Source organism: Battus philenor, unplaced genomic scaffold (genome assembly GCF_028537555.1).
Source record: "Battus philenor isolate CCGP_79_NKW_IND1 unplaced genomic scaffold, ilBatPhil1.0.hap1 SCAF_13, whole genome shotgun sequence".
NCBI classification, from domain to species: Eukaryota; Metazoa; Arthropoda; class Insecta; order Lepidoptera; family Papilionidae; genus Battus; species Battus philenor.
The window spans coordinates 6,278,335-6,293,279 of record NW_027181675.1 but is presented as its reverse complement, the minus strand read 5'-3'; the positions used below and the strand labels follow the sequence as shown (position 1 = coordinate 6,293,279).

At 32.6% G+C, this 14,945-nt stretch overlaps 1 protein-coding gene across 2 annotated transcripts; it reads left to right on the top strand.

Moving 5' to 3' along the window:
- Positions 1–194: 194 nt before the first annotated feature.
- On the top strand, positions 195–14,022 carry LOC137933458 (serine protease persephone-like). 2 transcript variants are annotated; one of them, XM_068777415.1, is made up of 11 exons: positions 195–261; positions 479–585; positions 659–737; positions 856–953; positions 4,568–4,606; positions 7,545–7,636; positions 8,240–8,349; positions 8,882–9,025; positions 10,514–10,629; positions 11,445–11,602; positions 12,675–14,022. In XM_068777415.1, the coding sequence occupies exons 2-11, from the start codon at positions 519–521 to the stop codon at positions 12,852–12,854; spliced, it is 1,083 nt and encodes a 360-aa protein (XP_068633516.1). In that variant the 5' UTR covers positions 195–261; positions 479–518; the 3' UTR covers positions 12,855–14,022. The 2 variants fall into 2 exon arrangements, with proteins under 2 accessions (XP_068633516.1, XP_068633515.1); XM_068777414.1 differs by lacking the exon at positions 195–261 and having other exon boundaries at positions 269–585.
- Positions 14,023–14,945: the final 923 nt, after the last annotated feature.

Genomic DNA, 14,945 nt, shown 5'->3' with positions numbered 1-14,945 from the left:
TTTTATGCAAGTTCCAAATCTGCAACTGTACAATAAGATTTTTTATGTTCGATTTTAAGAGAAGAAATTAGAAAGTCGCATTATGAAAAATGATGATAAAACATGATGATGACAGCAAATTAAATCTTTGGGATATTAATAACTGTCTCAGATGTTTATGTTTCTTTATTACTGGTAACTGTATATTTGTAACTGTCAAGTGTCAATGTCAATTATGGGATATCGAGAGAAAAATACCTCATCAAATTTAACGGTACAATGGTATATAAAACTGTCCATTGAATCTATTTCATATTTATTCAAGAAAATTACCGCCCTGACGTTGTTGAATGAGATGTTGTAAATTCCTATTTTTGTAACTTATAAATATTTTTTATTACGTCCTAATGTTCCAAAAGTAATATCTAGTTTTTGAAGAAACATCTACATAATAAAAAACCGGTTTTACCTCTTTATACAAAAATCCTTGTCTGATTAGTTAAAGAAAAAATCATCGTGTAAACGTTAATGGAGAAAAAATGATGGAGCTGAAGCTATTCGTGTTATTTGGAACAATTGTTTATACTTGTTTGGGTGCTGGCGAAAGTAAGTTTTATTATTTTTCTGTAATCTGAGGGTAAAATTTTTGATTTAATAAAAAAAATATTACCAATTTCAGTTGGAGACAAATGTTTGTTAACTGACAATGAATCTGAAGGGATGTGCATCTTGATAACAGACTGCCAAGTGGCATTAAAGTGAGTCCAAGTTAAAATACGAATAAATTTATGACAATTTAATTACGTCTTCATTACTTATTTTAAATATAATATAACAAAAATAATGACTTAAAATAACTTTGTTCTTATTTTTCAGTGAAATTCGGACTAAAAATTATCATAAGTATAAAAGATGTGGTTTTAAGGATCTTACAGAAATTGTGTGTTGTCCACAGAAGCCAATAGATAAATTTGGTATGTGTAATTTTAATATTATTCCATAGCTATAAACAATATTACCATATACAGTGTGATTGGTTATGAGTATAAAAAGCTTAAAAATTTTACATCTATTTCTACCCTGTATGAAGGGATCAGTTTGTGATATGTAACATTATTTTATTTTTTTGTATTGGAATGTAACAGGACAATAACTTCTACCTAGTCTGCAGGGACTGTTGTGATTTAGTAAACAATAATTAATTTTAATTTGTGGTAATTCAAATTTTGATTTTGATTTTGAAAACACTCTTATAAAATTATCATTACATTATTTATTATTTCTGAAACCACTGAGTTTTAGATAGAGTTTACCATACAATAATTCACAAAAAATTGCCTATATGTCCACCCTCTGAAGCTTTTTACCTACTAACAATTGTCCTGTGTAAACAAACATTTAAGCTTTATAATAACTTAAGTTGATCTTTTTTAAGTACTTATAAAATGCATTTATAGATCTTAGCTTTGATAATGATTATATGTGCACAGATCACTTGAATGTTTTCTTAGAATTTTATGTTTTTTTTTAAATCTTTTAATGACATGCATAAAGTTGATAATGATGGTTTCTCCATGATGTATCATCTGTCAAAACAATCTAAGAGCTTGGAGGCTATCAGTCTGGTGAGCTAATAGTATGTAGCTGCCCCAAACAAGGATTCTTGGGACTGTTGAAAAGGTCTTAGGCTAGATGACCTCTGTGTTCTGTCTCTTCAAATGAGTGCCTCTGTAAATGCAACTTGGGCAATAGTCAAAAGTCCGGTACTGTATTCATTATGAAATAAATAAGGCACCCTATAACTTAGTGTTTACTTTATGACATGCTAATCATGGTTATTACATTAATATGTAGGTCAAATGATTCATTAGACATTTCTGCTTAACATGACAAGTTAAATAACTGATATTTAGTCATAGAATGCATCAATGTACCTAGACGTTTCTTTCCCAGACAATAATAATTATGAATAATTCTACTTTGTTTTAATGCAATGGTTGTGTTTTATCCATAATTTATGTAAAGTAGGATAATACTAAAATAAATCCTCAGTATTTAAGACCAAACTTGTTTATCTGGTATTTCGAAGTTCAAATACATTATTGATGCAATAAAAAATTTAGTTTAATGTAAACAAATCAAAATATTACATTGAAATAGATAAACCCTTAAATTTAAGTTATTTTATTTACTATTACTGCATTTTTTTTAGAATTATTTTTACATTTATATTAATCACTGCATTCTTAAAATTTGTCGTATTCACATTTTGATGTATGTATTCAATGTAATTTCAACCTTTTTTATTTTTGTAAATTAAATAAGTTAATATTCTTATCAGATTATTTACATACATAACAATATCTCTGTTATTAAAAATAACTCGTATACTTTACATCCAAAAGTAATAATTTTTAAGACTGCATCATAGTTTAGTTACTGAATCAACACACGGCTCTATCACGAAACCAAATAGACAATTGGAATTAGGTAGGATTTATTAACGGGCGAAGCAAACTCACACATCTATGTATATATATTATATATATTTTTCTCAACCTTTTATTGTGCCACTCTTAAAGTGGGAACCTTGAAAGTTAAAATCGCGTTCGCGAAAATTCGCGAATCCATTTTCGAATTGCTCACGTTAATAATCTAACTGACCCCGTGTGGGGAAATACTGGTGTACACAATAAACAATATATTTTTAACATAAACGGGTTATTGGCCATATGAAGTGGATATTTCCCTTGTGAGTATTTCGCCTTTACCAATGCGGGTATTTGTGATCGACGCAAGAGAGACATTTTCCGGTTTCGCATGAGTGTATATTTATATAAGTTATGATTTCATAGAGTGATGTAACACGTAAGTCGCTAATGCAGCGGCTACATCTCGCTTATTCGTGTCCAATAATTATTTTCTTATCATTATTTAATATGAGGCATGACCCTACGAGGATATAGTTTGATTATATTGCGCACTTTATTTACGTATAGTCTGTTTTTATTAATTATTATATTTATTAGTTATTTAACAAGTTGTATGTTTTTCGAACTACCGTTGAGCCTAGCGTACGACTCCATTCGGGCCAAGCGAAAATCAGGAAATCAATTATTTTTATTAATTGAGATTTACATTCAAAAGTATATAAAATGCGGTATATTATATATAAAATAAAAATTCGTGACTAACTATTCCGGTTTTGCGACATAGAAAAAGGCTCACTGATGAACCATGGCTTAAATAGTTTAGTGTCAGCTATTATTTATAAAAATAACAGAAATTGAAAATTATCCAATATTTAGCTACAACGTTATATGAAAACTTATGGAAATTGTGAAGGTGATCACAACAAAAGCCGTCTGACTTTGTTGTGGACTTCTGACAGAGCAGATCGCTTAAGGAACTCTTTCGCGGTTACGAAAATAATAGTAAATGGATAGTAACGTGAAAAAAAAATCAGTGTTATGTAATAAAATCAAATTTCATTTTAGCGCTTAGAATCTGTAAAGGGGGACCGAAAAGTAATGTTGTTTCTGTCGACATATTTTACGGAAAAACCGATTGATTTTTACCGCTCCGGCATTGAAAATTTATATTCTAGATGGCAAAAAGATAACGAAGGTGAACATATTGTTGATTAGAAATTAAAACGTAGTCGTGTGAATTTAACCCTCCCTGTCCCTTTGATGTAATATTGTGCACATCATTTATTTTACATTTTTCAACTGTTAATAGTGCAGTAATTTCATTAAGTACACGAAATGTAATAATAATTTAATTTTAACTAACGCTCAAGCTGTGGTGTGGCACGACGATATAAGAGATTTATGATAATAAAGTATTAATATCAGCTTGTACTCCTTGTATCATTGGTCTCTGCCCACGTCAAGCTACTACAATGTCTTAAGAGATCCAAGCGTTAGGGCGGTGTAAGCGACAACTGTCTCTGCCGTCGGCGCTTCGTTATTTATATCACCAACAAGATTACAAATATTCGTACATCGTCAATAATTACTTTCACAATTAGGTATTTACAAAATATGTATCGACGCAATCATTCAACACGGTCACTCCGACAATTTTTTTATCAACGTCTTCTCGTTTGTCGAAAAATGCCGCAATGTGTTTGTATTTGATTTTCCTAGCAATAACAACTTGTTAAACAGATATACGCCCAAAAACACGCCTTGTCCTTGCGTCAATTGAAACAATCAAAATAAAAACTACATTTTCAATCGATATTAACGATTCTGTAAAATCGTTATTGAATCTGAATTGAAACAAGTTTTAAAAATGCAAGAATCTAAATCTATTATTCAAAACGCGAACGCCTTTGAGAGAAAACCCATATCGATAGCCCCTTAGGCTCTTTGCCCTAGTCACAGTGTAGACGAAATTACAAGGCTATATGAACTTCGGCCAACATGCCGTCAACAAGTCAAAGCCTTTTTTTACCGTAATTATATATTAATAGTTATTTAAATTTTTCGAAACTAATGCAACTTATGAACTTCAATATTTGATAAAACAATAGTTAACTGTCTTAGTAAAACCAATCTAAAATGACTTTTTACAATTGCAGGTGACACCGAGAGGAGGCTCGGAAGGGTAGCTGACAAAGGTAAAAAACAAATACTATATGTAATTGAATATATAAAAACATTAATAGCTCTTGCTCCCGAGCAAATTTTTATTAACGCGATATAACAAAGCTTAGTTCGGAATCATTATTAACCCTTTCCTTACCGCAGTCCGTTCCGCCGAAGTCCGAAGTGACGCTACTGTACCCGGCATGTGCGCCACGAAGTGTGCACATTGCATGGCGGTAAGCTGATGTTCGAATTTTCTCATTTGTGTTACATATTTAAAGATTTCACAGAAATATTAATTAAAATACAAGGATTAGGATAATACTTAGTAATTTATTTGTATGCTTTGTATTATATATTACAATGCTGTAATGCTGTGATAAATCTTAAAACAGGGATCTACACATAAGCCCTTATTACAAAGTGGACGCCGGCTAACTCCGGCGCTGGTAACGAAAGGGTTAAATACATCACTGTTACAAATCCTTTTAACCACACTATATCCTCCGAGAATAAAAATATAGCGCGAAAAATGAATACAATACAAACTACTTGTTATACATGTTGATTAGTTATAGGTTTAAAAGTTTCTAGATGAAAGTATATAGCCCAATTTGTCAGCCAAAATTTTCAAACCTTTGGCGTGTATTTTTAATCTCTATGTATAAAGTAATCAGTTTGAAATACGTTACATACTTTTTTTCTTATGCAATTCGACAGACTGTTAACTTATGGCAATAAAATTAATTTTCAAAACGCTTTTTCTTACTATATTATAATTACATTGTTTATGGTTTCTAAAATCATTGACTGTTGAGTAAAGTATACCACATATTATTTGACAGCTTACGTACTATATTTTCACCCACATAAAACTTTTACACCTAGTCATTTACCCTATACACAGCTTTTTTTATGGGCCTCCCTTATAGTTTGTGGATTGATAAGGGACTTATATACACGAAGTATATACATGAAATACAAATCTCTTTTCTCATATATTCTGAAAATATTCCACCCGACTATGCTGTTTCATCTAATTTGATTTTCCGGTTTTTTAACCTTGTGTAATGATTGCTCCATCTGCATATAAATAGACAAATCGTGAGATGACCACTTATTAATTTCAAAGTTAAAATATACGTAGAATTAACATTTCATGTGCAGTTTGAATAAAGAATGCCGTCAATTGTCAACTGTCTATAGCAATAGTGGCGCATACTGTATTTAATGTTAATAAATCACGATGTACTTTTTTTGGCTCCCGCTATTGAGGACCTCTGGTACAACCCGTCTTGGGTTTACAATTTTTACTTAATCACTTATTTATATTCGTTCTTTATTATCTCACTCTTCTTATATCCTTCTTAGTAACTCTAACTCTTTTTTAACCATCAGAATATCCTCCATTCTTATCCATTCCTTTATCTTACATTTCTTCCCTCTTGTCTTACACCATTCTCCCTGGATTGCTACTTTACAATTTTCAATTTACGTACATTATAATTTTTTTTTATTGTTTTAACTTTTATCTATATCACAGAATTATCATTTTCTTTATAACATTTTGTTACGGAATTACGATGTTCGCACCTTTATTGGTTACAGATTTAAATTTTTAAAGGCGTTGCGTTTTAATTTTAAAAGGTATTGCATATTTGTCAGCAAAAAGCTTTATAGCTTTTATATCTGTTTTCAATGAATTTGCATAAAGTTATCAGTCTGAAATATGTTACATTAATTTATTTTTTCTTTTGGAATGCGACAGGATAATAATTTCTGCCAATGCAGTCTGCAGTGACATTTTAAATAATAATTAATTTTGGCGTATAATCCGAATTTTTAAAACTCCTTTTAATTGCTATATCGTCGTTACCTTTTTTTAACCCATTGACTTTTGGATAGAATATGCAATATATTGACAGCAATTGAGATATACATTCACCTCCGTTAAAACTTTTACACTAATCATCCTGTTTAGTCACTTATAATACATAAATTGTCTTTAAAATTTATGAAATCACCACTTTGCTTACTTGGGGGATTTACAGTAGAAATATCCATGAATCATGCGCTTCCGTTAATATTCAAATGAATCTTTAATTTGATGACGTCAGTGACAAGCCCACACGTAATCTTTATACAAACGTTAAAAGCTGTTTTGATATAATCTGAACATTTACATACTTTTTGCTTCATACTTTATTAAGACTTGTTTACGTTCGACATTTGAGAAACAGGTTTATTATTAGGATCCACGTTAAACCGAATTCGTTGCCACGTACTGATAACAAAAAAAAATTATTACTTTTATTTCCGGAATGTTCAAATTGATTGTACTCGTAGTGACTTCACAAATAGATTGTCATTTCATTTTGTGTAATTGAGGTTTGTCGTTGCAACATAGTCTGAAGGGTGAGAGAGAGGGTGAAAAAAGGAAGGTATATGTCCCTGTTCCAAATTAAGATGGAGGAAAGGGTATTAAGAAAACATCATTGTGGGTCTTTTTATCTCAAATTTTATTTACGCTACCTGAAACGTTATCTTATAAAGGAGAGAAGAGCCTTAACTTAAAAATAAAAACTCGGGTGTTTTTTAAACACCCCGTAAATCTTTGCGGCAATAATTTTAAAATTACATCATCATTTATATGATGATTCAATTGGTGGAACCAGAATATAGTCACTCTTGCGGGAAGATGCTGCATGCGGGTAGAGTAAGACCGATCACTGTCGCGATCTTTGCGGGAGGCCTGTCTTGCAGTAGGCGTGGCCTGCGTATCACAGTGGGCGTGGCCTGTGAATTTTGAGCATCCGTCGATTAACATGATGATGACACTGAAAGCGATGGCCATTTTCATGTGCGAAATTGAATTGCCTTTTGCATCGAATAACATTAGATGAAATTATTATTTATAATAAAAGTATATTCACTACAAAAATTTAAAAGTAAATTTATTTCTAATTACAGAATGCAAGAAAATAGTTGAAAACAGCATACCACCTCTAGTTTTGCATATAATTGGCGGTGAGACAGCGGGTATGGGAGAATTCCCTCATATGGTAAAATTTATAATCATAACAAATAATAAAAAATATCTATTAGTTTTTGCAAAGATTACTTTTACGCCACCTGAACAAGGTGCATATTTGACATAAAAATTCTCGGATTCTAAATGACACTGCATTAATTAAGTCCATAAACGTCATAATTTTTTTCACAGCTTGCGTGGTATTTTTTACTTTTTTGGAAGTAACATTTGGAAAAGTACCAAATTTCTTCAGAAGACTCTGAACAAAAATAAAAAAATTGCTGAAAAACAGTCACAAACAAAATTATGCTAACCTGTTTTCGTTTTTAAAATGTAACCTTTTTAATGACATTAAAACCAGTCAGATTCAAATAATATATATATGCAGCCAAAGAGATTTTAAATCTTTACATAGTATTTGCAAAAAGTATTTTTTACCTCCCATTAAGTATTTTCACTCTAATGACTTTGTCTATTTAGCCTTTAAGTTATACATAAGGTTGTACCTTTTTGTAGCGATTAAATTAAATATATATGTATATATTTTAATTGTATAACATTAAAATGGATGTTTAAATCATTATAAAAAAATTGGAAATGTGTCAAGAACATAATTGTAAAATATGATTAACAGGTCGCTTTAGGATATGAGGCACCCGAAGGTTACATCTTCCAATGTGGAGGGACTCTGTTATCTAATTTATTTGTTATATCAGCAGCGCATTGTGTGGATACACTTGATCAGTAAGTTCTTACCATGCTTTATTATAAAAAAAAAATTAAACATACATAGTTATTATGTGTCAATCGTAGTTTCAGCCCATAGACATGCCCAACAATGTGCCTCTTAAAAATAAGACTTCGTTCCATAGACAGATCAATGTTCATGAAGCAATCACTAAGTTCTTTTGTCGGTCTTAAACCTTCACTAGAATTTCCAAATTATATTTCACGTTTCCAGCGCTTGTTGAAGACTCTTCTTCAATTGGCTGTGAAGTTAACATTTCTTCCAAGTCGGTTTTAGTCCTTCCTGTACCTTCCAATTCCTGAATGTCACTAGATTCTATCTGTTGGAATCCATCTAGTCCATTCGCGATTTATGTTAGCGGTCAATTTAGGACATAAATTACGGGAGTGACATATCTACAGACGAATAAAAACATTTTTGTAGTCTCCTTTACATCGTAACTTGTGGCTGTCTGTGTGTAATCGGTTATCCATCGAATGAATCTACTAAATAATGTTACCGTCATGTAATTGAAAAATAATATTACAGAATCAAACCCACAATAGTACGTATGGGTGTCGTGGACTTGGGTCAGTCAACCAGAAATAATGAGACAGATGTGGATATAAAAGAGATCATCACACATCCACAGTACACCAGGCGGCATAAATACCATGATCTGGCTCTTCTCAGGTAAATAATTTAGCCATTTATTAACTGATGGTTGTTGGGGCCGATACATTCTCGATTGGTGATCATGAGCTGGCAGACGCGGTGTGGGTAGAGAAGTTGTGTACTCTAATGTCCATCCCCTGTGTATAGTTTAGGCTAGATCCCGTGGTGGGAATCAAGAAGTGAGTGTACCTACAAGTACGGTACCATATCCGGATAATATGAGAGCAGCTTATCTGGCTCCCCGAGTAAGGATTAAATCGTTAGTGCGATCTTAGGGACGCACGGAACATGAGAACCTAACTATTCTACCACCTGCTTAGAGAGTAAGGTAGTGCGTAATTTTTTTAATTATTAGACGATTATACCAGTGTTAAAATTAAAGATTAATTATGATAATTATGACAGTTATTGTATCTGATAGAAAAAAAAATAACTTTTGAATAAGGAAACCCTAAATTTTGTCACCTGCTTTTTTCTAAATTTTAATTTTTAGTGTTTGTGATCGTTGTATCAAGGACTTGTCTGTTATAGAATACGAAGTGTTAGCTTTTATATTTTCGTCGAGCTTATTTCTATTATGTTGTTTATATTAGTGTAAAGTTTTGTAGTTTTGTCACATTTTTGTTTTCATGATAAGCAAGTAGCGTTATGTTGCTAAAAATAATACGTACGGAAGTATACAGTATAGCCCAATGTTTTGAAGTTGATGTGGCTATGGGTAGGCTATTTAACGCGCAGAACAGCAGGCCGGGGTTTAAGATTCTGGAATGGTGACCACTGTCTAACAAGCACAGATTTGGACGTTCAACAAGGTTAGCGGAAGAACTAGTTAAGGTTATCGGAAGACGCTGGATGCAGGTCTCTTCTAACAGATCCTGTTGAAAATCTACCAGGAATTGTAACCGACTTTGAGAAAAGGTTGTCAGTCTATCTTGTAAGCGGGCGTTCGCAGCCCTGGCTTTTTCATTCACCATCAAGTTTTTCATTCGAGTTCTCTTTTAACTGATTCGATGTCGTAGAGAAACATCGAACATCAACATCTAAACGACTGTCAACTTGCCAATGAGGTCTGAAGTGTCAATTATACTATGATCTTATTATGTTGTCGTTAAACTTAACACTATTTTATTTATTTATCAATAACATATAATTGTAAGTGTTTAACAATAGATGTATGTTAAACTAAAATTAAGCTTTTGTGTTACTCAATTTATTAAGAGGACCGGAAAGTAACGTCGTTTGTGTCAACATATTTTACAGAAATACCGATTGATTTTTACCGCTCCGGCATTGAAAATTTTTACACTACATGGCAAATGATTTGATAACAATAAATAAAAAAGCGACATTACTTTCTGGTGCCCCTAATACATCGTCCTTCGTACCATCTGGTTTTCTCACATAACTTAATCTTAATAATGTGTTCATTGACAATTCAGTCTTAAAAATTATTAATATGAATAAAAACCCACCCAGAAATAACTTAAAAGTAAAACTTGTTTCAAGGTTAGACAAAGCGGTGCAATTTTCGAGCATTGTAAGTCCTGCCTGCCTGTTTACAAGTTTGAAGGATCCCGATATGCCGCTAACCATTACGGGATGGGGTAGAACCAGTAATATAAGTAAGTATAGTACATTGTAAAGATAATCTTTTATCAACCTCATTGTCACATTAGCTGATAGACGCTAACTGCAGGGCATAGCCCTCCTCCATAGAATGCCAAGATAACTTTGACAAGGTCCTCAGTTCATTAAACCTATCCTAACCACGCCACATTTACTGGCTCGTATTCGCCACTTTAGAACCGCCTTTACCTCGATATAAAAGCTAAATCTTAATCAACACAAAATTTTTAAGAGCTTTTTTCTAATAACATGCGAATTTTTTATTTGAGGTCAGATTTAAACTGTTCTAAACTTATTTATCGAATGGTTTATAGTAATGATAATTATTAATATAGTTTACATATATAAATGTGACCTTAGATTTTATAAACAATACTGGGTGATACAAAGCATAGCTCATTTGTCAGCAAAATGCCTTATAGCATTTATACCTATTTTCAAAGAACCTGTGTAAAAAAATACTCTGAAAAATTACATTTTTCATATTGTAATGCGGCAGGCCAATTACTTCTAGCAGTACAAAAACTGCAAGGACAAATACATTAATTGGCAGTTTATAAGCTATACATTGACCCCTTTTAAGGACAATACTTAGTCGCAATCTCACGCAAAATGATGGCTTCATCATACAACCATTATTTTGCAACCGAGCGCGCTTTTTAGTATAATCAAATAGCACGCACTATAACGATATCCTGTAAAAATCCCGTCCTCATAAAATAACCATCAAAAATATCCAGCAACCGTAAAGAAAAATGTCGCGTATTAAAGCTGAACTATCTATAAATCAACAAAATTCGTTTAATTACAGAGAACATTCGAAATAATATGCTACAGAAGGCAAAAGTGACAGTAGTAAGTCGTGAAAAATGCGGCGAATCTTACTCTTCGTGGCGCAAGCTGCCATTTGGGATATCTGAGGAACAATTGTGTGCCGGCGACCCCAACGGCTTGACGGACACGTGTCAGGTAACATCCATCCATTTCTCCCTTTGACTTATCTAGACGAGCGCAAAGCATAGACTTTACCCCAAAAATCACCAATATGACAAGTCTTACACTGCCCGCATCCAATTACTTCCCACGATCTTGACTATGACGCCAAGCAAGTTCACTTACAGTTAAACTGCTTTTTTTAAATATACAGGATGATTGGTTATCAATGTAAAAGCTTTAAAGGCGAGTATGTATAGCTTATTTGCTGTCAAATAATGTATGGTGCACCCTATGCAAAAATGAGTGGTTTAAGCAATAATAAATATATATAGCAATGGTCAGTCGCATTCCAATAGAAAAAATATTTTAATGTAACACATTTCAAATTGATCACTTTATACATGGTAATCGGAAATAGGTGTAAAAGCTTTAAAGCCTACATATAATCAATTATCCTTTTAGAACTCAATCATCAAAATATTAAGCCTTTCGCCGGATATAGTTAATATAGAAATGAATATACACAACCTATCTCATTGTTTAGTGATAACGAGACAAGCATGCGTTTACATGCAGCTGTCCTGATTTTGTGTTTGATTTTCGAGCTAAGAAAAATTATTAAAAAAATTTATACACTTTTACAATGTTATTCCCATCTTTTTTTATAATTGTGACAGCTACTACTATCATCCGTTCCTTTCACTCGCTTACAAAGTGCGGTTAAAAGAGCTCTTAAGTAACATATATTATTGAGATGTCCATGTGTCCTGGGGTAAACTAGGCAGTTCAGCCAAGGTAGTTTAAATGGGCCAATAAACTCCCAATTAATATAAATTACTCCATATAAGAACTCAAGCGACATAAGTTTGATTTAGATTAAATATACGCTAAATTTCATGATTTAATTTCTTCCATGTGATCAATAAAGAACTGACAATAAGGAAACTCGTGACTGAGTTAATTCTGAAAATTAAAAAAAAATACAGATGATGGTAGAAGGTATCGAGGAATGAAAAGAAAGGTTTATATTTTTTTGCGTCTTTCGGCTACGATGCCGATGATAAATGTCTACGTGTTTTAAATAATTTTATTGTTATTTGATCAGGGTGATTCGGGAGGTCCGCTGCAAGGGCTGACGGGAATGGACGGGCACTACCGGCTCGTGGGCATAACGTCTTTCGGCCGAGGGTGTGGTTCACCCATTCCAGGCGTCTACACCCGCATTGCCAGTTACCTCGATTGGATTGAAGGCGTCGTGTGGCCCGACAGCACATCTGAACGCTAGAATTTATGTTACCTATAGTGTACACTCATTTTCTGAAAAGTCAATTAAATCAATCACGTGATATTATGTTAAAAATGTGTTGAATTGTATTCATGGCAGCGCAGATTCTCACTCGGGATATCCGTGAGTTGTTTCAGATAAAAACCTTCAATTTCTAAATTTGACTCTTATCATGTCAGCCGATAGGCGCCCACTGCATGACATAGGACTTCCTCATATATCGCCACGATGAACAGCCTTTTAAAGCCCGTATTCAGCGACCTTGACTAAATCGTCATTTTTGACCCCAGCGGCCATCTGCTGTACTAGCAATGTACCCCTCCTATTGCCACCTGAACAATGATGATTAACATGATTTTAAATTAATTGGCTTTTTGGAAACTGAGCGTTATTATAGTGTATAATACATATATATATATATATTGACAAGTAATGTACTTAATGTAATTGTTTGTTACAACTTTATATGCAAGCTTGTGTAGCTTAGCGTTCAAAAGAAACACTGGGACCTAATATGTAAAAATTGTTTTTTGAATAAAATATACGTATATTTTATGACAATTTATTTGTACAGACTTAAAAGATAAAAGTTTTTATATAATTCTAGCCAAAAACTGGCAAGGCTAACACCAAAACAGTTTTGTGAAAAAAATTCGGTGAAATAGAATTAGCTAAATGAAGTCGATAAAGATTTAATTTGAACTTTGAAGTCGTTAATATTTTTGGAGGAAAATTTTCCAGAGATGAATCCATTTTTATATGAGTCATGATAATTTCATAGTGCTGATTAAAAAAAATCTAAATTGAAATATGGAATGAGCGTATCATAATTTTAATTAGTTGAATTATCAATATAAATGAATACTCCGCTAACGTTCCACATATAAAAACTTTTTGGGTGACATAGTACAAAGTAGTACATTGACAAATCAAGAATGTCATCTCAGATATAATTGCTGAATGTAATGTTACAACAATGTATCTGTTTTGTTTTTATACAACTTTTAAAACACAAAGCATAATTAGAACAACTAATTTGAACAAGTTTTAAAGGTAATTTGTTTTATATATTTGTTTGTATTTTTATATACATATGTATATATATAATTATGTGTATATATATAAGTCTCAAGAATACTCTTAATGTGATACATTACTTTTAAATTAAATAAATCATGATGTATGTAATTTTATAGGTTTAATAAAAATAAGTACAAAGTTATTTTTAACTTTTATTTTGTTGGATTTCACCATAATTTCAGCTGTAGGACGTTTGCTACTGAACATTGGCCATTTCTTTAGATTTCCAATAAGACCGACCGGAAGCAGCCTGAATCCAGCGTTTTCTGAAGAGTTTAACAAGGTCATCTGTCCTTGTAGGACCCCCACGATGTTCCTCCATGCATCATCGATATATGGCAGGGAACCAGGATTGTTTTCATACATCAGTCATCCACACGAAAGTAACGGTTGTTCAAGCAGCTCCGTACAGAAAAAAAAATATATAAATATCACCTACTACTAACTAAAGGCGCACCGGAATCTGATGCACACTACTTCTTGTTCTTTTCATCTAAGACCGCCCACTCCCCGGAATCCGTCAACAAGTACAAGACATTTTCGGCTCTCTGTGGCAGATCTGTTCTTTAGCTTTGCCTTTGATTGTAAGCCGTCTCCGCAATACTAAACCGCACATCGTAATACCGACACACATAGGAGTGTTTTCCGCGACTACACCTCCTTCTTTTGCTATTGTCACAGACATGATAAATACAAGATAAAAAATTAAACAGGTAACTAATAAATTTCGTCTTTCATAAGTGATCTCTTACACAGAGTGATTGAAAATAGGTGTAAAAGCTTTAAAGTATTTACACCTGTAATCGACCAATCTATATAGATATACATATACCATATCATATAATACAAACTTTTTGTTTACTATTTAAAAAAAATGTTTTATAACATAAAAGCGTTGTTTAAAATGTCATTGTGAGCAACGATAACAAGTAAAAAGAGCATTAAAATGAAATATCAATATAGTACAATGAACCGTATGACCACGACGTTAATTTCGCGTTGTATTTGTTA

Coding starts and splice junctions, on each gene's coding strand:
- LOC137933458 (XM_068777415.1), top strand. CDS start 519: ATGATGGAGCTGAAGCTATTCGTGTTATTTGGAACAATTGTTTATACT. Junction 7,637..8,239: donor TGGGAGAATTCCCTCATATG/GTAAAATTTATA, acceptor TATGATTAACAG/GTCGCTTTAGGATATGAGGC. Junction 11,603..12,674: donor GCTTGACGGACACGTGTCAG/GTAACATCCATC, acceptor TTATTTGATCAG/GGTGATTCGGGAGGTCCGCT.